General features: G+C 56.6%; 1 protein-coding gene across 2 annotated transcripts; it reads right to left on the bottom strand.

The window, feature by feature from the left end:
* Positions 1 to 97: 97 nt before the first annotated feature.
* Positions 98 to 20,411, bottom strand: Kmt2b (lysine methyltransferase 2B). Of its 2 annotated transcripts, none has more exons than XM_076543183.1 (37): positions 20,034 to 20,411; positions 18,927 to 18,999; positions 16,626 to 18,685; positions 16,298 to 16,414; positions 16,051 to 16,201; positions 15,531 to 15,813; positions 15,293 to 15,348; positions 14,781 to 15,059; positions 14,406 to 14,500; positions 14,026 to 14,124; positions 13,777 to 13,890; positions 13,490 to 13,636; positions 13,296 to 13,391; positions 12,771 to 12,888; positions 12,145 to 12,258; positions 11,793 to 11,977; positions 11,626 to 11,715; positions 11,412 to 11,516; positions 11,213 to 11,286; positions 10,334 to 10,449; positions 10,156 to 10,247; positions 9,816 to 9,953; positions 8,671 to 8,829; positions 8,406 to 8,526; positions 8,247 to 8,325; positions 7,991 to 8,151; positions 7,177 to 7,401; positions 5,659 to 6,958; positions 5,487 to 5,576; positions 5,296 to 5,402; positions 1,948 to 2,088; positions 1,801 to 1,875; positions 1,543 to 1,720; positions 1,210 to 1,317; positions 1,026 to 1,109; positions 769 to 898; positions 98 to 685 (listed from the first exon to the last, which is right to left on the bottom strand). In XM_076543183.1, the coding sequence occupies exons 1-37, from the start codon at positions 20,394 to 20,396 to the stop codon at positions 410 to 412; spliced, it is 8,199 nt and encodes a 2,732-aa protein (XP_076399298.1). In that variant the 5' UTR covers positions 20,397 to 20,411; the 3' UTR covers positions 98 to 409. The 2 variants fall into 2 exon arrangements, with proteins under 2 accessions (XP_076399298.1, XP_015856127.3); XM_016000641.3 differs by having other exon boundaries at positions 1,948 to 2,085.
* Between the last annotated feature and the right edge of the window lie 864 nt (positions 20,412 to 21,275).

Genomic DNA, 21,275 nt, shown 5'->3' with positions numbered 1-21,275 from the left:
ACACACACACACACACACACACACACACACACACACACACACACACACACACACACACACAACTACCACAATAATAAAACCATGGAAACACCACCTCTCCAAACATTGACAGACTTTATTGTGGGGGGGGACTCCCACCTGGGACCCCACCCTCTTAAATAAAAAAGTGCATAGAAAAGAAGGGATTTAGAAACCTTTGTACAATATCTACATCCTGGGTCCCCAGGGCAGGAAGGAGGCGATGGCTGGGTGGGCTGGAGGCAGGGCTCTTGCCCCTGTATGCCCACATCCACCATGAACAGGAGAGGAGGAGGGCGACGCTGAGAGACTAGGGAGCCACAGGCCAGGGTGAGATGGCGGCGGGCGGGCGGGCGGGCACATGAGGCATCTGGGGCAGCCCCGGACGGCCTCAGTTAAGGAAGCGACGGCAGCGCTTGGCGCCACAGTTGCAGGGCAGCTTGTTGCTGGCATCCTCGATGGGAAACTTGTAGTCATAGGTGAGCTCCTCCCCTCGAAGGATGCGGCGCAGGGCAAAGATGACAATGTGTTTCTGGCCTTCCACATGGATGACACGGGAGAAGCAGTTGGGCTCGCATGAGTGGTTGATGAAGCGGGCGGCATTGCCGTGCATGGTGGCATCTACCACATCAAAGTCATCCATGCGGAACATGTAGCACCCAATACCCTACAGGGATGGGAGGAAGGCAGTAGCTGTTTGTCCTGCAGGTCAGCCCATGAACACTCACCTCATAACCTTATGGCACTTACCTTTCCATCATAGAACTTCTCTCGCTTGTCAGTCAGGACAGACCGAATGACAATACCAGAGTACTCAATGACCATCTCACCAGCATCGATGTTGCGTTTACAGAACAAGCCTCGTCCGTGGATAGCTGATCTGCAGGGCAGAACGCGCCATGGGGAATTCAGGGGCAGGGGGACATGACACCAGGCAGCTCCCTATCGTGGCACATATCTGTCCACCCAAGGGACACCCCCCCCCTACCCCCGGCAACCCCACTCACCTGTAGACACCCACAGCCTCTTTGGACGTCTTTTTGAGATGGCGAAAGCGCATGGCCATGGGAAGCTCCAGGCTGGTGGCACGTCTGGTAGGGGAGAGCAATACCATATAAGTTGGTACCCAGGAACAGCACCCTCTTTAGGGCCCTTTCAGACCAGGCCCAGGACTCCAAATGCTCTGCATACCTGGTGGACCGAAGCTGCACCTCATCCTCTTCTTCGTCGCAGGTGGCCCCCTCAGGGAGGACCCGATGCTGGGAAGCCAGGAAGTTGAACATGTCAAAGGTACACTTCCTGCAAGTGGGAGGAAGGTAGGAGGGTCACAGCCATCCCTTCCAAGAGATGCTGCCTAGCCGTTTTTTGATCTGGGCCAGCGTTGCCAAGAACTAACTATAGGCTGAAGTCAGCAAGAGGAGGTAGGTGGGAGTCCACTCTTCTGACATGAAGTCTACAGATTACTCTTCCAGTGGCCTAGTGTCTCAGTTGCAATCTTTCTAGACTTTCTTCCCAACCACTCACCGGAGATAGACCTCTGCTCGGGCAGCCCCGTGGGGATTCAGGGGTGGCTCCTCCTGACCCTCTCCCTGCTGGTGGTAGCGGAACTTATAGTGCTGGCAGCGCTGGGCCCCAGGCAGCTGCTCGGCCAGGAAGATGACAGCATCGTGGTGGATGCCCAGGAGCCGTGCTCCACTCATTCCTGAGAACGGGGGAGGACACGGCAATCACACGGAGGGCCCACCCTGCCCCGCTCCCAGCATTCCTGGGGATACCTCTTACCACTGAAGGAGAGATGCCTGAGACGTGCATGCCCTCGAGCCTCTTGCACTTTCTCAATCAGAGTTCTCCACGCCCCTGGAACGAGGGCCAGAGCCATCAGAATGAGGTCTCAACACTCCCCCTGGGCTGCTGTTACCCCCAACTCACCCTCCAAGCTCTCTGCCTCCACACTGAAGCCGTCATCACTGCTGATCTCAAAGCGCAGGTGAGGACCAGCTCGTTTCGGAACCTGGTTTTCCTTGTCCTCTGGGGATGGAGGCTCTTCCTCAGAGCTTGAGGCCTCCCCTGCTTCCATGGGAAGGTAAGATTGGAGAGGATCACCTTCCTGACTCAAAAGCCACTGCTGCCAGGATAGCAGTGTACATATTGATCACAGCACTTGGGGGGTGGGGTGGGGGGAGAGGCCAGCCTGGTCTACAGAGTGAGTTCCAGGACAGCCAGGGCTACACAGAATGAGGCCTTGTCTCAATTAAAAAAAAAAAAAAAAAGACCCAGTGCCCCTGATTCCCAACTGATACTAATCTCTCTCACCCCTGGGCACAGATACAGGGGACAGATGGCCCTCCACTTGGGTCAATTCCTTAGTGGCACTGCTTTGGACGTTCTAAGGGGCCTGGAAAACTATTCCACCATAGAGCAGCCGCACAGAAGTATGAAGGCCCGGGTTCTGCAGGCTCACTGAAAGCCAGCCCAACATACACACCCATACACCTACGATTATCCTGTTTCTAAAACAGACTTTATAGATCCTGGAGAATTACTTATATGAAGTAAATAATATATGGGGGGAGCACTAGGAACTGAACCTAGAGTCTTGTATGTGTGAAGTAAACATTGTATCACCAATCTACATACCCAGGTCAATATATACAGCACATGTTTATAGATGTTAAAATATGTAAGATTGGACAAAGACATTCAAGTACACTCTATATTATAAACTAATGGTTCTCAACCTGTGGTTGTGACCTTTGGGGTCACATCAGATATTTACATTATGATTCACAATGGTAGCAAAATAGTTATGAAGTAGCAATGCAATAATTTTATGGTTGGGGTCACCAAAACTTGAGGAACTGGATTAAAGGATCATAGCATTAGGAAGCTTGAGAACCACTGTAATAAACCATTTAAGGGTCTTCTTGGGGACTGTCTGTATTTAGTTAGTTTTGTTGAGACAGGGTCTCACTACTACATTGTCCAGGTTGGCCTTGAACTCCTGGACTCAAGAGACCTTCCTGTCTCAAACTCAGAGTAGCTGGGATCACAGATGTACACCACCTTCAGTCACACTGTGAAGATAAAGCCAACAGGGCTCCAGATACAGCAGACAATGTGACAAAGGAATGGTTAAGGGCAACCCTGAGGTCTGGGGTTTGAACACAGTAAAGGTAAGGTTACCAACAAGTGTCATGGTGAGGATAAGGAACACTTTGGAGTCAAAGTCAAGGATTATTTGGGACATGCTAACTTAGAGCTCTCTCACAAGAATATCCCCGGCAACTTGATGGTGGAGATGACAGACAGGAGAAAGCAGAGAGCAGGCGCTCAGCCCAGGGACTAGGGCTGGGCTGTAAAGTGATGTGGGAGCCATCAGAACACAGACAGGATTAAGAGCCTCCAAGTCCCAGAAAGCAGGCTGGGGGAGACACACAAACACAAGGCCACGGCCCTGAGACATAGAAACGGAAGGGTGAAACAAGGGAGGCATGATCAGGCGAGAGGACAAGGCGGGGTCCTGGAAGCTAGGGCAGGAAGTGCTTTCAGGAGGGAGGCTAGAGCGCACGTGTGCTGCTGCCAGCCTGTGCACTGCACACGAGGCCCACCCACCACCGTCTCTAGGGCAGGGGTGGGCACAACAGCAGGAGGGAACCATGACCCGGGAGCAAGACCCACACGCCAGTCAATCACCAGAGCCTTTCTCTGCCAGTCTGTCCAACACCCTCCCCAGCCCTAAGTCCGACAGCCCTGACCCCTGCTACACAAGTCAGATCATCTCCAGGCCTCAGGCCTTCCATTAACACCTCCCCCTACTTCATCTGCTGCTCCTCCCCCACTGTTCCGTCTCACACGGCTTAGCCAACAGGCAGGGTACCTGGCCTGTAAAACGGCCATGCCTGGGTCCCGAAGAACAGGAATGTGACCATCACCATCACCATCATCCCCTCATGCCACGTTAGGCAGCCTTAGTCCACTTGGCTCTAATCTGGTGCTCCCAGGCTAGCTCTCTACTGAGAACCCAAACACTTGGACAGGGCTGGGTCACTGCAAACCCAGCTTGCCCCCCAGCTTACTTGACTGTTCCATTGAGTGACCCCAGAGACCACCAGAGAGCCTTACTTCCAGTCTCACCAAGTTGAGCAGACAAAAACCACTTGAGCACCCACCTGGGATCCAACCTGCAGGGATACCTGCCTGGTTTTTCTCCTACCCCGGAGCCATCTGCTCCAAGATGATCACTATTCTCCCATGTCCTTCCTTTCCCTCAACCGCTGCCCTTCCCCCTCCCCTCAGCTTTGAAGCTGCAGCCCTCATAGCCTCAAGCTCTTTGACCTGCTGCCCTCCCTCCTCCTGATGCTTAGCTCAACTTCTTGGCCAGCTGCCTGGGTGCTGCTCTGGCTTCTCACCAACCACTATCTTCAACATCCTACCCGCCCCATGCCACCTGCTCATGCACTCTGCCAATCCAGGACTCACAGGCCTGGTCTGGTGGCTCACTGTGGCAGGTGACCTGCTGACAACCCCATCCCTGGCCCCTGGAACACCGGACTCTTCTAGTCGTCCGTCCTATTGTTCCTGCCCCTCACTTGGGTTCTAGGGCTCAACCCTTCCTGGGTGACCCCCTTTTTGACTTTACTAGTCACTAACTTTGATCCCAACCATTAGAGGCACCCCTATAGCACCCCACAGCTGCACAAAGCCCTGCCATTTGAGCTTGTACATGGAACTGTTTTTCCTTGACGTTTTCTTTTTGTTGAGAGAGGGTCTACTGCTGGATCTGATCAAAGCCGGCTCAGCCTGCACTGCCTGCATTACAAGCATACATCACTAAACCTCCTTTCTTTTTTTCTTTCTCTTTTTTGGTTGTTGCTTTTTTTTTGAGACAGGGTTTCTCTGTGTAGCCCTGGCTGTCTTGGACCTTGCTCTGTAGACCAGGCTGGCCTCGAACGCCAAGGTCCGCCTGCCTCTGCTCCTGTGCTGAGGATTACAGGTGGGTGCCGCCACCACTGCCCGGCCACTAAACCTGATTTCTAACACTACTTCTGTTTCTGCCACAAGGCCAGGAGCTCCCTATGAGTAACTGTGTAACCCTAGCACCTAACTTTGGGCTTGTACCCAGAGTGCATGCTGGTTTTGTCTGTTTCTGGTGTTAAGAGAATGAGCCCAAGGCCTCAGGCCCTGGTGTGCACTGAGTTTCTGAGTAACCAATTCAGGATCCGTCAGTCACCACTGGGCCAAACACAAGGAGGCAGTGAGGGAAACGGTGATCTCTACCTGAATAGTGATGCCACTGGGACTCAAAGAGTAGGTCTGAAGAACCATCAAGGCCCCGGGCAGAACCTTCTGGAAGTGGCAGCAAAGGGCACCGGTCCTGAAGGGGCCTGTGAAGAGAGACCTGTCAGGAGGCAAAAATTACCGGGGAGGAGGGGGACCACAGCCTCCAGGGAAGGGAGCTGGTCACTCACCCAGGGCTTTCCTCCTCAGGGGGCTCCCCAGGATTGTTTAAGTCCAGAACTCCACGTACTGTGGGCGTCTTCATCCGCACGCGGCTCAACCTGGAAGGAACCACAGAAGGCCCAACTGCCTTCTCCTGCCCACCTCCCCTACCTGCCACATCAGCCTGGGACCCACACTTACCCACTGCCACTGATCCCTGGCACTTGGTGGGCATCCTCCAAGGATTCTCCATCTTCATCCAGCCGGGGAGCTTTGTTTGGGGGAGGTACTGGAGGGGATCGGCCAGAGAAGGTGGATACCCTCTTGACCCGGATGGCCTGGCGTGGTGGGCTGGGGGGCCCACTGCTGAACACCAGCGTTAGTGGGGGTGGGGGTGGGGGTGGGGCAGGCCGGACCACTCCTACCCCTACTACTGGTAACACACTGAGCAGGGGTCCTGGGGGCAGAGTCCAGGAGGTGGGGGCCGTTGGGGGAATGATAGGGGGCAGAGGCGGCTGTTTTACTGGGGGTGTGACAGGATCACCCTCCCCAGCCATCTTCACAAATACTTGTCCTAGCTTGTTGACAAGGATGATCTTGGATGTAGCAGGTTTAGGGGGCTCTGGAGCAGGACCCAGACTCAACACCCGAACACCCGGAGCCCCAGGGAGCCAGGCAAATGTCCGGGTAGGGTCAGCTGGGCTAGCAGACAGGACTTGTGGGGGCTGGCTGCCATTAGCCAAGGGAGGTGCTGAAGGGAGAGACTCCTCTCTGGGACCAGCAGCCCCCTCTCCAGGACCCCCTAGGTTCTTCAACACAAAATCCACAATTTCTGAAGGCAAGTCTTCAGGAGGTCGGGCTCTGTCCCCTGCTGCTCCGAGGACTCCACCCCGGCCCACTCCTGGTCCTGAAGGAGGAGTCCCCTGTCCCCGAGGTTGCTGGACAGCCTCCGCTTCACTGTCTGTGCCATCATCCACTCCATCCAGCTGCTCAATTCGGGGTGCTCCCGGGAGGGAACTGGGAGCCAGGGCAGGGCCAGACACCACGGTCACAGGGAAGTGAACGTAGTGGGTGGTGGGGCTGGCCTCCTCCTCTGAGCTGTCCCCTGGGCCTGCCTGGCTGCTCCCCACTGCCCCGGCAGCTACAATCTCTTCCTGGAAGGGCTCAGTCCCCAGCAGGCTGGCTGCAAAGTCCAGGTCAGCAGCACTTAGTGCTGACACCACCTCCATGTCTTCAAAGTCTGGGCCCAGGTCTTCAGGGGGTGGCAGAGGAGATGGGGCCAGGTCAGGGGGAGCCAGCTCCCCTGAGGTAGGTGTGAGGGCTGTGACTGAGGTAGACAGGGGCACCCTGAGCTGAGGGGAAGTTCTGAGAGGAGAGGAGGTCCGCCGGGATGGTGGTGGCCTGGTGGCCAGAGGGCTAGGACGGCGAGATCGCCTCGGGGGAGCTGGGAAGTCCGAGTCTCCCACTGTAGGGATGTGGTGGGTCAGGGAAGATGGACTTCCTGTGAAGGAAAGGGTCAGTATCAGCCAGCAGCTCCACACTTCCTAGCTCCACTCATTCATTTTTTTTTTTTTTTGGAGACAGTGTTTCTCTGGGTAACATTCCTGGCTGTCCTGGAACTCAGAGATCCGCCCTGCCTCTGCTTCCTGACTGCAAAGAATAAAGGTGTGCGCCCCCACCACCCGGCTGTTCTACCCACTCTTGGTACCATGTGCTTACCTGGGGAGGGCAGGGGACCGAATGAGACGCCCCCTAAGGGCCTCCGAGACGGCGAGTAGTTGGGCACTTTGATCCGAGCCCCTGAGAAGGAGCGGGGGGTGGGAGGAGGGCCAGCGCTTGAATCTGTCCCAAGTGGGGGATCCAGATTCTGAATGGGTGAGTGGTGTACAGGATCTCCAGGAATCAGGGAATCTGCATCGGGCAGGTCTTCATGATTGGGGGGCTCTGAAAAGGCAAGAAAATTACATTAGGGGAGGTGGGGGCTCCATACCCCAGACCTCCCAACACATGCCCCTTCAAGTCTGTGGAGAGACGACTCAGCAGTTAAGAGCACTTGCTCCTCTTCCACAAGACCAGGGTTCATTTCCCAGCAACCATGTTAAGTGGCTCACAACCACTCCAGCTCTCGGGGATCTGACCCGTCTGGCCTCTGTCGGCTCATGTACACAGTCAAGGAAATAACCACCGTTATTGTAGAGATAAACCATTCCCCTTGTACATAATGCAGTGGAGTCTGTGACCTTAGCAAGATCAATCAAACGTTACAAGAGCACACAGCCCTTAGGAAGCCAGCTATGAACACTCCTGGTTCCCTAGAACTGGAAGCCCAGTGCTCTTCCCTCACTTCCTGTGAAATGCTGAGCACAGCCCCTGGGGATGCGTCAAAGCCAACTACTACTGCTTCTGTCAATCCAAGAAAGGGAAGAATAAGTACATCCTGAAGTTTCTCAAGATAAGGAGAGCATGGGGGTGGGGTTAACAGCTTTGAGAGGCCCCATTTAAGGAATAGGGTGAGGCAGCACCCAAGTGCTACCTGAGGAAGGGGTGGGGCTATGCACAATGGTCTGGTTCTCCTCTGCTGTCTCCAGGTGAACCGGCTCCTCCCTTGGCCCCCAAGGGCGATACTCTAGAATTCGGCACCGATACCAGCAGCGCCTCCGAGCATCCACTGTGCTCCAGTACAGGCGGGAGCACCTGGAGCAGAGACGTGGGACAAGAGAGTTAGAGGAACCCAGAAACCACATCCAGCCCTGGAGTCCTCCTCCCTCCACCAGCCCTGGAGTGCTCACTGATAGCCAATGGGGAAGAGCCGACCCTCACAGTCTGAGAGATCAGACAGGGTGCCCAGGGAGTTGATTCTGATGGAGCCTGCGATACAAAGGAGAGGTCAGGCAGGGTAGGGCCAGGTAAGGTCAGTAGCATGGTATATAAGAGAGCAAGTGGCTCACCAATGAGTATATTGATGACATCTGGTTCAAGCCCAGTCAAGAACTTTCGCTTGAAGTTGATGCCCTCAAAGTCCACATAGACTCGCCGGAGAACATCAAAACCGTCAGGGGTCACAATCTCCTGGGAGGCAAGAAGCAAACGGGGGTTGCTGGATTAGCAGGAGGTAGAGGAGTGTGAGGGCAAAGCTCTGTAGGCAGGGACACAGCACTCAAGGGCTTGGCCTATAGGACCACAGGGAAACCTGATCCCAGCATCCTGGCCTACCTTGCCATCTAGGAGGTCTGTGTGTTTCTGGCAGAAAACCTTCTTGTCGTCCTGGAAGATGCAGTAGCTGGCCCGGGCACACATGAAATGGAAGTTGCTGAGGCAGGAGGACAGGCAGCAGCCCACTGTAGCGCCAGGCTTCAGGCAGAGCTCACAGCGCTGTGGGAGGAAGGGACTGCTGAGTGAAGACTATGTGGCTCAGCACCACTGATAATCTGCACAGGCCCTGGCTGGCCTAGCATCTGACACAGTTTCCCTAACTGTACCCAGGGCCAGGGGCACACCCAAACAACCTCAGAAACGTCCAGTGACATCTGGAGAACACTATCAGCTCTTACGGATTGGTACTTCTTCACACTAGCCATCACAATAGCTCCTGCCAAGGGCAGAGTCTTCTCTGAGACTCTACCCAGGGGCACACTGTGAGGAAGGATTCTTTCTTTTCTTCCTTTGTTGTTTTTGAGACAGGGTTTCTCTGTGTAACAGGCCTATCTGTCCTGGAACTCACTCTGTAGATCAGGCTAGTCTCGAACTCCCAGAGTCCGCCTGCCTCTGCCTCCTGAGTGCTGGGATTAAAGGCGTGTGCCACAACGCCCAGATAAAAAAAGGATTCTGAAGCTGACTTGAGTGGGCTGGAGGAGACTGCCTAGTAAGAGGGAGATGGCAGTGTTTGGAAGGTGTCCTACGAAGGTACCATCAACAAGGTGTTTAATTTCCATCTCTTGGGATACAGGCCTAGATCAAAAGTGCTGCCAATCATCAGTGCCAGAGTCTTGAGACAAACAAATGGGCACTGAGGGAGCCAGACAAGGAGCACATGCCTAGAATCCCAGCACTTGGGAAGCAGAAGCAGGAAGATTACATTTGAAACCAAACTGGGATACACATTGAGTACCTGGATAGCCAGGGCTCAGGACTTAAGTCTCCAAAAAAAAAAGAGGGTGGGGAAGGCACTGAGAATACAGCTCAGTGGTAAAACACTTACCTAGCACATGTGAGGCCCTAATTTTAATTCCCAGCACAAGAAAGGTACCAGGGACCAGTAGTGGAATGGAAGGACATGTCCATGTAATAGTTATACACTGAAGGAAGTACCAACCTGTGACCCCGGAGAGCTGTCCACCCTCCCGGGCCCATGCACTTACCATCTGCCTTCCTCGAGCAACAGCAGCATGAACATTCTTAAGGGAGCCGTCATTCTCCTCAAATACTTCAGCTGACCAAATGGCACAATTGACATGTGTCCACTCGTTCTGCCCAATGTAGAGGAGCCGCCCTGCCTCCTGTGGGAAGAAGAAGAAGAAGAGGAAGAAGAGGAAGAAGAAGAGGAAGAAGAAGAAGAGGAAGAAGAAGAACAGGAGGAGGAGGAGGAGGAGGAGGAGGAGGAGGAGGAGGAGGAGGAGGAGGAGGAGGAGGGGCATTAAGGGAGGTGAGGGTTTCCAAAGACCAGGCCCCACAACCTAGAGCTTGCACAGGAACCTTTACCTTGGAGTCAGCATCCCCATACTTGAGACAGAGTGCACACTGACGGGGGTCATCCAGGTGTGAGAAAGCAGCTGGGTCCTTGCTCTGGGAAGCTGCAAAGGATGTGGGAAAGTAAACCTATGAGTCAGGAGCTAGAACGTGGCCAACCAATCAGGTTCCAGCCTCTGCTTCCTAGTACCTGCTGAAGGATCCCCTGGAGGTTGCCCAGATTCTGGACTCTCTGATTCTTGCTGTCTCCATTGAGCATAGACATGGTCCAAGGATGGGGGCAACACGGCATTGGGGAGGACTCCGCTGTGGAGGCAGGGTTAGCATCTGATGTGCTCAACAAAGGCAACTCAACTGCAGCCCACCCGCAATAGAAGCCTCAGCACACCATGACTCCTTTCTTCCATTCTCACGTGCATTTTTTTTTCTCCCAAATAAGCTAAGCTCCTCTGTGCTAGTTAGACGTGCTGTTCCTCATGCTCCTGGAATACTCTGCCGCTCAGCTTAGGTTTCACCCTTCCAGAACACTTTCCCTGATCCCTAGACTCTAGCAGCTTATCTGTCTAGGCTCCCACAACCTCTTGGGCTTCCGCATCACCACACTAACCACCTGGGCCATCAGTGCTTGCCTACTCTCTGAAACATGAACTTCCCAAATGCCTTCAAAAAGCAAAACAGAGGCTAGAGAGATAGTTCACCAGTTAGGAGCACTGGCTGCTCTTCCAGAAGAACTGGGTTCAATTCCCAGCACCCACATGGCAGCCCACACCTGTCTATAAGTCCAGTTCCAGTGGATCAGACACCCTCATACGGACATACATGCCATACATACAGGCAATGCACATAAAATAAAATCATTAAAAAAAAAAAGCGCAAAGACAGAGCCACCACACACATACATCTTTGCTAGTCTAGAAGTCATGAGGAAAGCTTGCCCTGGCTCCACCACCCTCCTCTCCAGCCTTTTCCCAAACCCTGCTCCTTTTCCCAGCCCGATCCCTGGAATCCCAAGTGCCCTTGCTTTTGACCTGACTCCTTGGTCCCCCTCCAGCTACTCAGCCTTGCTCACTTCGGCAGCCGGGTACTCCGTCGCCAGTACTTAGGGTCATGGGCGTCAAACCAGCAGAACGCAGACTCTAGCAGCTGGGAAATGGGTTAACAGGATGAGAACTGCCTTCCCTCAGGAAGAGATGGGGGCAGGCTCTGAAGGACACATTGTTGTCCCCACTGTCACTCAGATCATTCTCTAGCTCCACCCCAGCATTCACCTTCAGTAGGAGTCCTTTCATCTGGCTCCCAGCCCGGCGCTCTGGGGTCTCTCCTTCTTCTGAGTGCCTCATCAAGATGGCCACCACGTCTTCCATGAAGCTGTGCTGTAAGGGAGTTTCTTAGCGTCTGAGCCCTTACCCCGGACTCCAGCCCCAGCCCAGCTCTGCCCTCTTTCTCATGGCAGCCACCTGCTCCCCCCAATGTCCCACTCACCACAGACTTATAGTGGCCTTCCTCAAAGCGTTGTCCCACAGCTTGCAAATCGCAGGGTCCTGGGTGGAGCTGCTTCCCATCCTGCCCACACTACAAATTCAGGAAGTCAGAAGGGCTGATGCCGAGCCAGCCCCACCCACCCTGCCTCTCTCCGGGGCCCTCCAGACCTGGGTACACAGCAGCAATGGGCCTGCCACCTTGGAGCTCAGCAGGCCCTGGAGCACCTGGCGCAGGCCTCCCTGCAGGGCTCCACTCAGAGCCTCTCTCCAACGGGGCTGTGTTGCCCCAGCGCACGGCCCACATGTATACAGCACCGAGTCTGGCAGCCCAGAGAGGATCTCGTAGTCTTCATCTAGAACAGCCGATGACAAAGGAGACAACAGATTGGAAAGATTTAAGGGCTCCCAGGATCCCACCTTAGCCCAAGGACAGGGAGTGTACCTGCCATTCTACAGGCCTGTGGTGGGGAAAGGGTCCCCCAAGGGCTGAACCTGGGCCCTTAAGCATTCTTCTTCTCACCTGAGAGTCCCTCACACTTGGCATGCACCCAGTGGTCACACTGTGCGCACTGCATCATCTTGCTCTCGTAGTCATTGTCTTCATAGCAGCGTGTGCAAATTGGGCAGTAGTTCCCTGGGGGAAGAAGTCAGAGGTACAAGTCAAGAGCAGCCAGGACTGATGTCTGCTGAGTCATGTGCAGATGCCACACACACCTGACAACCACACAAGCTACTTCCACTATGGCCTTCAGCCTAACAAGCTGTCTGTAGACAAAGCCTGTTTTCTCTGTAGCCAACACCTCTCCAAAAGAAACGAGACTTTGCTAGATGTGCTGGGTGACGGAAGGACAAAAGCACGGTCTCCAAGCTGCCCAGTGGAAGCCTGGGGTTCTTCCAGGAGGGCTCTTAGGGAACAGGCGGGTTCCCGAGCCTCGTACTTCTCAGAGTGGCTCTGCTTGTGCTCATGATCTGTATACTGGAGGACTCTGCCTGAAGGGTACTGAATCAAAGCAAAAGTTCTGTAGCTAACAGCTGGAAATCTGCTAGGCTCTCTTCCTTTCGGTGCTGGAGGCTGAGTGGGGTCCTAGTCCAGCCTGGCCCATTCCACCATTGCCCCACAAGCCCTGTTCTCCTACCAGGTCCCACCTTTCTCATAGAGCTCCGTGCACCTGGGGCAGAGGCTGTAGTCTCCAGACCACTCGACGTCCCAGTTCTTGCCTGGAGTTGCTCCACAGCTCTTACAGCGCACACAGGCTGAACAGATCTGGGGGAGCAGGGTGATGTTAGAAGAACTGGACATGGGCTGAAGCAGACTGACAGGTGAGGAAAACAGTGCAGGACTAGTACAAGGATGACGGTAAGACGAGGAGGAGGAGGAGGAGGAGGAGGAGGAGGAGGACGAGGAGGAGAAGGAGGAGGAGGAGGAGGAGGAGGAAAGGAGGGCAGAAGTGGACCTCAGGGCAGGGCAGGTCCTGTCAGGCTGGGAATCCTGAACCCATGAGCTCCTAAAATCCAATTCTTCATCTGCAGCTTGTCTAGGTGTCTACTCTGCCTATCACGTTCTCAGAGTGACGTTCAGCCCTTCCATCTTTACAAGAGCTTCGGCCTAGGTTAAATCTAAGGGCAGAACAAGCAGGATGCCAGAGCAAGGAACATGGGCTCATCTCTCACCCAGTGGCGCCGTTTACGTGTGGCCCGAGTCGGGTAGCTAGGTCCTAGGCATGCTGGGTGGTAAGCATGGCGGCAACGTTCACATTCCAGGAGGTGCTGGAAGACAGTGGAAGAGAAAGCGGTGTTAAACACACAGCATAAGGATACCTCCTCCCACCCCAGGCCTCTACCTGCCCTAGGCTGCCAGTGCCCACCTTGGACCCACGGCCTTTGCGCCCACAGACATGGCAGAACTTGCAGCGCCGGCAGCACCAGGTGTCTCGATGCTGGGGCAAGGGCCGTTCTGCCTCTTCCAGACAGAAGGGGTGGAAAGGATCACAGCAGACTTGGCAAAAGACCAACTAGGAGGAGTAAGGAAATGACGGACAGTCTGAGGCTGGACAGTCAGGGGATGACCCCTGGGCAAATGGAGACTTGGGAGGCCAGGACTGTCTGTCTTTCTTTCTTTCTTTCTTTTTTTTTTTAAAGGCAAAGTACCCACCTCGTGGAGGCCTTTGCTAGCACACAGCAGGCACACCATCGGTGGACCCCCCGGCACAGAAGTAAGCACGCTGAGACCACCCATGAGCCATACATTCTCTAGGTCGCAATCCTCCTGGGTGAGGGAGGAAGACAGGATTGGAAAGCAGCCAGGAGCACAGGTCGGATCCATGCTGAAAGCTGCTTACTCCTGATACAATCAACAAGTTTCTTCCACCACAGGCTCTACAACCACCCCCCAACCCTGTACCTTAAAATCCACTCGGACCCGGTGCACGCCATCAGGGGACTTCTGCTTTCCAGTCCAGCCGTTGGGGAAAGAGGCAAAGGGGCCAGGGGCTAAAGCATCCTAAGGAGGGACACGGGGTTGTCAAAGGATGCCAACCCCACCCCTCTGCAGACTCCTCTCCTCACTGGCCTCCCCCAACCTGCCAGACCCTGCCTTTTGCCCAGATCCCACTTGGCTTTCCAGAAAGGCAAGGCCTGCCTCATCCCTCAGGACCTGTCCTCTGGTGAGGACACACCACGACACTCAGGTGTGCCCATCACCCTGACTTGCCAGGTAGCTCCTGGAGAGCAGGAGCCATGCCTCACACAGGGCTTGGGGTTCTCGGAGCGGGCCGTGCTGACCTTGTCCAGGCGCCTTCGGGCCTTGAGCTGCAACACAGGCTGCAGGGTGGGTTTGCGGGGCCGGCTCTGCTCCTCAGGTTCTAGCACTGGCAGCTCTAGGCAGGACACAGGACAGCTGACCCTTCCCATGCCAGGCCCTCCACCCCTCTGCACCTACGACGTCCAGGGCTTCCTCCAACCAGGGCTCACAAGGAAAACCTTCAGTGAGCGCCTCACACCAACCGTGTAGGTACGTCCCTAGAACTACTTCCTCCTTTGTCCCCAGCTACCCTCAAGGACAGACCTGGGATCCCTGTCCCTTCTGAAAGGCCTGAATTCCACCCCCAGAATGTCCAAAAGGAAAAGAGAGGTAAGACAAGCTCACTGAGAACGCACCATGTTCTCTGGGGGTTCGACGTCTTGGAGCAGGGGGACCCCCGGGCTCTGAGTCGTCCGAGTCCTCGAAGACATCATAGGAGGGCCGCTGTTTGACGCAGCGTCGGGCTGACTTGCGCTGCAGTAGGAGGGAGTCCTGCTCCTCGGGCCCGGGAGTGGCCCCCACCTCCTCCCGGGGCCCCCCAGCTCCCGCCCCCCGGCGTGGGCCTGGAGGACCAGGGGAGGCCTCAGGAGATTCATCGGAATCCCAGGGCAACAGCGTCTTCACTATCGTCCGGCCTGTGGGAACAGGGGACTTGGTAGGATTTGAACTCAGCAAGGGCCATGGGCACCAGGACAAAGCAAAGCCACAAAGTGCTGCACAAGAGGAGGAATGCGGGAGAGATGCAAGCTTTGGTGGAGAAGGACGCGCAGCAAACGCAAAGGCGGGGCAGGGAGCAGAGACGACGCGGCCTCTGCTGTCATGCACTACCCCTGCAAGGCTTGAGAAGAAGCTCTTCAGACATCATTACCTTTCTTCGCTAGCCGCTCCATCTTGCGAGCCTCTATCTTGTCACACTTCCGGTATCTGGGGAGGGGAGCAGCACGTCACCAGGGTAGGGGACTGGTGGTCTGGGGGAAGAGAGGAAGCTCTCCACAAGGGTGCCAATCCCACTGCTCCGTCCGGCTGGGCACAAGAGGGGCTGGGGCAGGAGGCTCAGGCGACTGACAACCCCAGACGGGACCCGAGGCCACGCTCCAGCTACTTACACACAGCACTGCTTCTTAGTGTTGGGGCCCCCAAACTTAGGTTTATCCAGGCAGTTGACACAAGAGCCACAGTCTTGCACACGCAGGCAACCCCGGCAGTGCCCGCAGCGAGCCATTCTCATCTTCTTGCCATGGTGGTGAGATGGCAGTGACCGCCGTGGCGTGTGGGCCAGGGGCCCTGCAGACCCTGTAGGCTCCAAGTCTCCCCCAGGCCCTGTGGATTCCACCTTTTCCCGCTGGGATCGGGATGGGACACTCTCCGTTTCTGATGCTGACGATGTATCTATTGTAGCAGGTGGAGGGGAGACAGAGCCACAAAACGCTAGGTATCCCACCTCACTTCCTGCTTCTCCCTCTTTTCCCATGCTGACAGGCTACAGGTTCCCAGGCACTAACTGGGGTTGTCCAAGACCAACCCACTCACCCACTAAGCCCCACCAAATCCCTCCACTCGGCCCCCTGGTGCTCTTGCTCATGCACAAACCTTGTCCTCAAGCCTCCCACTACACAAGTCCCCTACCCTCGGTGGCAAGGTCCTGCCGATCCCGGAGAGGGAGGGCACTGAGTCGGGGTACATCTTCAGGCACCATGGCCCGAGCCTGACCCAGGGCCACAGCAGCGTGACGGCAGACATGTTTGATTCGGGGGCCTTGCACAGGTGACTCGGGGCCCTGGGAGAGGAAAGAGCAGGAAAGGTGTGGGAAAGGGCTCCCTACTGTCAGTCCTGCAGCCAGCCTTCTTCAGAAGACCCTCCTCGCACTGCATACCGAGGCTCGATCTCTCTTGGCGTCTACGGGTTCTTCTTCAGACTTGACACAGCCTCTGTCTGGGGTCTGTTTGACAGTCCCCACAGCCTCCTCGATTTGCACTGTAGTCGGGCTTGGCTGGTGGGGGAAAAAACAGGGTTAGAGGCTGCCAAGTGAGGACCCGTGGGGACGGGGACAGGAGAGGGAAGGGATGGGACTAGGGAACAAACAGGTGGACATACAGGGGAACTGGTCCAGTGTTCGTCTAGGAGAGACACTGGTCCAACACTGTCTAGGGAGACAGCTGCACAGACTGAGTGCAGGGGCCTGCTCAAAGCACCCCACTCACCGACATTGAAGCTGCTACTTTCTGCTGTTGCTGCTGATCGATCTTGAATAGCTGCACCTTAGCTCTCTTCAGAAGGCTGAACATTTTCTCCTCCACCCCCGACAGCGGCAGCGGCCCCACACTTGCAACACGGGCCTTTTCCAGTGGTGGTGTGTGCTGCGGTGAGGGAGGTGGCTGCAGCTGTACCTGTGGCTGTACTTGTGGCTGCTGTGATGGTAGTGCCTGGGGCAGGAGCTGGGTCTGCAAGGCCTGTGAGGGCTGCTGGAGCTGAGCCTGAAGCTGCTGCCCATTGCTGAGAGCTGGAGCCCCATTGGGGGGCACCTCCACCTTAACAGGAGTGGTTACCACAGGGACGAATCGAGGCAAGCTGAGGTGGTTGGTCCGCCCCACTGCCCTAGGCTCAGGCTCAGCTGGAGAGTCATCAGCAGGAGGCAGCTCTGGCTCAGGGGCTTCAAGAGCCCCAGGAGGAGGAGGGGTAAGCACCGATTCATAGATCTTCAGGTGGGCTTCACTGGGAGTAAACTGAGGGGCCCGAAGGAGCAGGGGCCTCCGGGAGGGAGTGGCGGGGGTAGGTGGTGGGGATGGAGCTAGTGAAGATGGGGCTGGTGGAGGAGCAGGCGGGGGCGGCGGCAGCTCCCGGGTTAGTGAAGTCCAGCGAAACGTGGGTTCCCTTAGGATAGACCGTCTCTTTTCAGGGAGCGGGACTGGGGGAGATGGGGGAGTTGGGGCACGAGGTGGAGAGGGGACTGGTACTGGCTCCTGGGGAGCAAGAGGGGACGTTGCAACAGGAGGTCGAGCAATAGAAACCTCCACCTTTGGAGGCTTGGGAGGGTCTTCGTCCATAAATCGCCGGGGTGTCTTGATAACACGGGAGGAACGGGCACTCACCACAGGCATAATAAACTGCCGTATATTCTTCAAGAAGGTGGTACTTTTGGGGGCCACAGTAGGACTGTCTTCCAGAGGGCTTCCTGTGGTGGTGCTGGGGTTTGGAGTGGGAGAAAGGGTGCCCTCTGGTCCTGACCGAGCAGCTTCCCGCTCTGCCCGTTGACTAGGAGTCAGGGGAGGCCGGCCCCTCTTCCTAGAGCATGTAGCTGGGACAAGAGGAGGAGATTCTTCTTGCTTCTCTGAGGCTGGGTGTGGGGGAGGGGATGGTGGGGGAGGAGAAACGGGGGGTGGCAGAGGGGATGCTGGAGGTGGAGATACTGAAGGGGGTGGGAGAGGAGGTGGTGGTGAAGGGACTGGAGGAGTCAAGGGTGGTGATGGCAGCTTCGACTCTTCCTTCTCTTTCACTGGCATCCCTTCTTCCTCAGCCACAGCTGTCTTAGTCTCCTCTTTTTCCTCTTCTTTGTCCTCAGTGTCCTCTTCTTTTCCTTCCTTCTCTTCTCCCCCCTCCTCCTCCTCCTTCTCCTCCTCCAGTTTCTGCTCTGGCTTCTTCCAACAAGAGCCCCCTTCCTGTTCATCTTCATCTCTTCTTTGGGTGGCATCCTGCCAGCTTTCTCCACGTTGACCATGACTCTGACCTGATTCTAGTCCCTGGGACAATTGTCCCATCTTCACTTTTTTGGCCTTTGAAACAAACTTGATCATAAGGGGAAGTCCGCCTCGGCCTCTGCCCCTGCCTCCACGGCCTCCTCTCCCAGGCTGTCCTCCACGTTTGGGGGTTCCAGGTCCTGGACCAGGTCCCTCCTTGCACTTCCAGCTGCCAGTTCTGTTCTTCACTGGAACCACAGGAGGTGGAGGCTCAGGTTTAGGGATTGTCACAGCCGCTTCTGGTACCACTACTGCTTGCTGCTTCTTCCGGCAGGGGCCTGCTGGCCGTCCAGGGGGCCGACCCCGCGACCGACGGGGAGTGGAGGGCTCACATGCTCGGCTCCGGGGGGCGTGGGGTGCCTGGGCCCGCCGGAGAAGTTCCGTCAGTGCCTGCACCATCCGCTCTGTGCCCTCCTCGCCCCGTTTCCGAGAAGGGGCCTTTGGGGGGCCAGGAGCCACATCTGCTAGGCGAGGAGGAGGAAGGGGGGTCGTCTTATGCTTTCGGCCCCGACCCCGGGGGGCTCGACCTAAAAGGAGAACAGTTGTGGGGAGTTGGGTCAAGCTGGCCCTGAGGACTTAATAAAAGCACCCCAGAAGGGCAGGGAACTAAGTCTTCCTTGTCTGTGTCCCCCAAGGCCCAGGCTAGCTTGGACTCTGAACACAGAACACACTCAGTCCCTGGTGGAAACTAGGTGAACACCAAAGAGCTGACACAAAGGGCCAGAGCATCCCCGTCCACTAGAGAGGTCGAGTTTCCCCATCACTCACCTCGCTGGGATCGGAGCGCAGAGCGCAGGGAACTGGGGGCCACATCTTCATCTGAATGAAAACCCTGAAACTCCTGATTTAGGGGACCAGGGGTGAAGGGGAGAAACAGCAGTCAGTGCCAAAACCCCGGTTCCACCTGGGCTTCAGGTGTTGAGGATATAATACTCAGCTTCCACCTTAACGTACTCCTGCTTATTTAGCAAAGAACTCACAAGACTGAGGCCAGGTCAGAGGGAATGAAGGTACTATGCATTCCTGAACCAGACCACACCAGCACAGCCACCAGTGGTTCTCTGGCCCAGAAGACAACACTCGAGGCTCTCCTCAAGTTAAGCAGTAGACATTATAACGAGGGCTAATTCCAACTTAATACAAAGTAGGTCCTTCATTTACACCCTTTTAGGGCACTCCTAAAAGGGAATGGGGAATGTGGGGGTGGGGAATGAAAGGTGGAGCAGATGGTTTATCATATTAGAATCCACTCTGAGCCCTCAGAGGACTACTAGCTCTCCTAAGCAATAGAATCCACACACTCCTCCTTTTCCAAAAGGCTGAGAGGGATAAATCATGAGCTGCACTCACTCCCGACTCAAGACTCAGCAGCAGTCTATCCCTCTTCAACCTGTGCCAGAAGTCTCCACTCTACCTTAGAACCAGTGAGCAACGGGGACACTGGTAAACCCAGGGATGTGTCGCGGATTATAAGGCCCCAAAAGGCAGCCTGCAAGTAAGAGCCCATGAGGCTCTAGCCTTGGTCCATTAAGGCCACGCTGCTGCTGTCAACCACCACTGGTCGGGCATGCAATCCCTGTGGCCTCTTCACCCACTCCTCTCCTGCTCTGCCATTGCTACCGCGAAAGATCAGCTCAGGACACCAGCAGGGCTTGCCTGGAGCCCAGGCGTCTAGCTGCAGTCAGGTTTTCTCGGACCACTTTCAAAGGCCCTAGCCACCCCAAAGCTCCGCGCAGCTTGCTTCCTTCATGCTTATTTATTTCCAAGAGCCCCGAGAATCCCACTTGTCCACAACACCCTTCGGAGCTATCCGGAGCCCTGCAAGCCCCTGGCCTCCGCCCCACCCCGCGCAAGAGACGCCTCCGACCGCCTCACCTCCTCCTCGGACTCCCCGTCACTGCTCTCCTCCTCCGGCATGCAGCCTCGGTTCGGGCCCCAGCCCCGGCCCCGGCCGCGGCCCCGGCCTCGCTGAACGCGCGGACCAGCCCACAGACGGCGGAGCCGGCGCAGGCCCCGGCGGAGCCCCAGCAAACGGAGCAGGGCCGTGTCCTCCCCGGGCTCGGCTCCTCCCGGCCCCGCCGCGCCGCCGCCGCGCCGCAGGGTTACCCGCACTCTTTCGGCTCCGCTGCCTCGGCCGCCGCGGCCCCCGCCCCCGCCGGAACCCCGCGGCCGGCCCGGAAAGCGGCCCCGTGCAGAGCCAGGCCCGGGGCAACTGCCGCCGCCCGCCGCCGCCGCCATCTTGGCACCGTGAGAGGGGCCGGGGAGGCGGGGGGAGGGGCGGCCCGTGCGCAGGGTCGGGGGGGAGGGGAGGAGGGGAGGGGCGAAGCGGGGCGGCTGCGGCTCACGACAACAACCAGCGCCGCTGCGGGGCGGGCAGGAGCCGGGGGCTGGGCTGGCCACGCGCGGGGCACCACGGGAGCAGGAGTCCGGGCTGGACGCCCGTCACCTTCAGACCACACCTGGAAAGCAGACCCCGCGTCGCGGCCTGAGAGCGGGAGGCGCAAGGGCCTCTGGGAAATGTAGTCCAGACGGCCTTGCTCCTTCCGCCCACAGCTAGGGCGCGAGAACTGGGACTACGGGGTCAGCCACAGAGATCAGGAGAGCCAGTTCCTGGTCTCGAGGAGGTGTGGTCCCCGGTTCAGACTCCTCCCATTGTTCTAGTCGGAACTAGCGGCCTGCATGGACTACCATTCCCAGGGTACCGCGGGCTTCGGACCCTGGGAACCCGACAGACACCGGCAAACGAAGTTAGCCACTGCGCTAGGCGTGGGCTGAGGAAAGGGCGGTGATATTGGCTTAGGCTCATTTCCAGGCGCAATTCCGTAGCCGCATTGCACGACGCGGAGGGGAGATGCTAGAAAGGCAGGTCCCCCGTCCCTTGCTCTCAGGGAGAGCAGACGGGTGACCGAAACCACGAGCTGAGCCTGGGCTCTCCTCCAGCCCTGCCGTACGCGAGCGGTGAACTGTTGTGGAACGCACCTGTCTTGGAGGCCTCACAGCCACCCTCCCCGTCCCCCAGGGTCTGGAGTGCCTTTGCGGCGGGCTACCTCGGGAATTATACTGAATCCCCAGAAATAAAATGTCTGACCCTCTGTTCAGTGGGCGAATGCCCAGCAG

This window comes from Peromyscus maniculatus, chromosome 1 (genome assembly GCF_049852395.1).
Source record: "Peromyscus maniculatus bairdii isolate BWxNUB_F1_BW_parent chromosome 1, HU_Pman_BW_mat_3.1, whole genome shotgun sequence".
Lineage (NCBI taxonomy): Eukaryota > Metazoa > Chordata > Mammalia > Rodentia > Cricetidae > Peromyscus > Peromyscus maniculatus.
The sequence above is the reverse complement of the archived record's forward strand: the minus strand, read 5'-3'. Positions and strand labels throughout refer to the sequence as shown.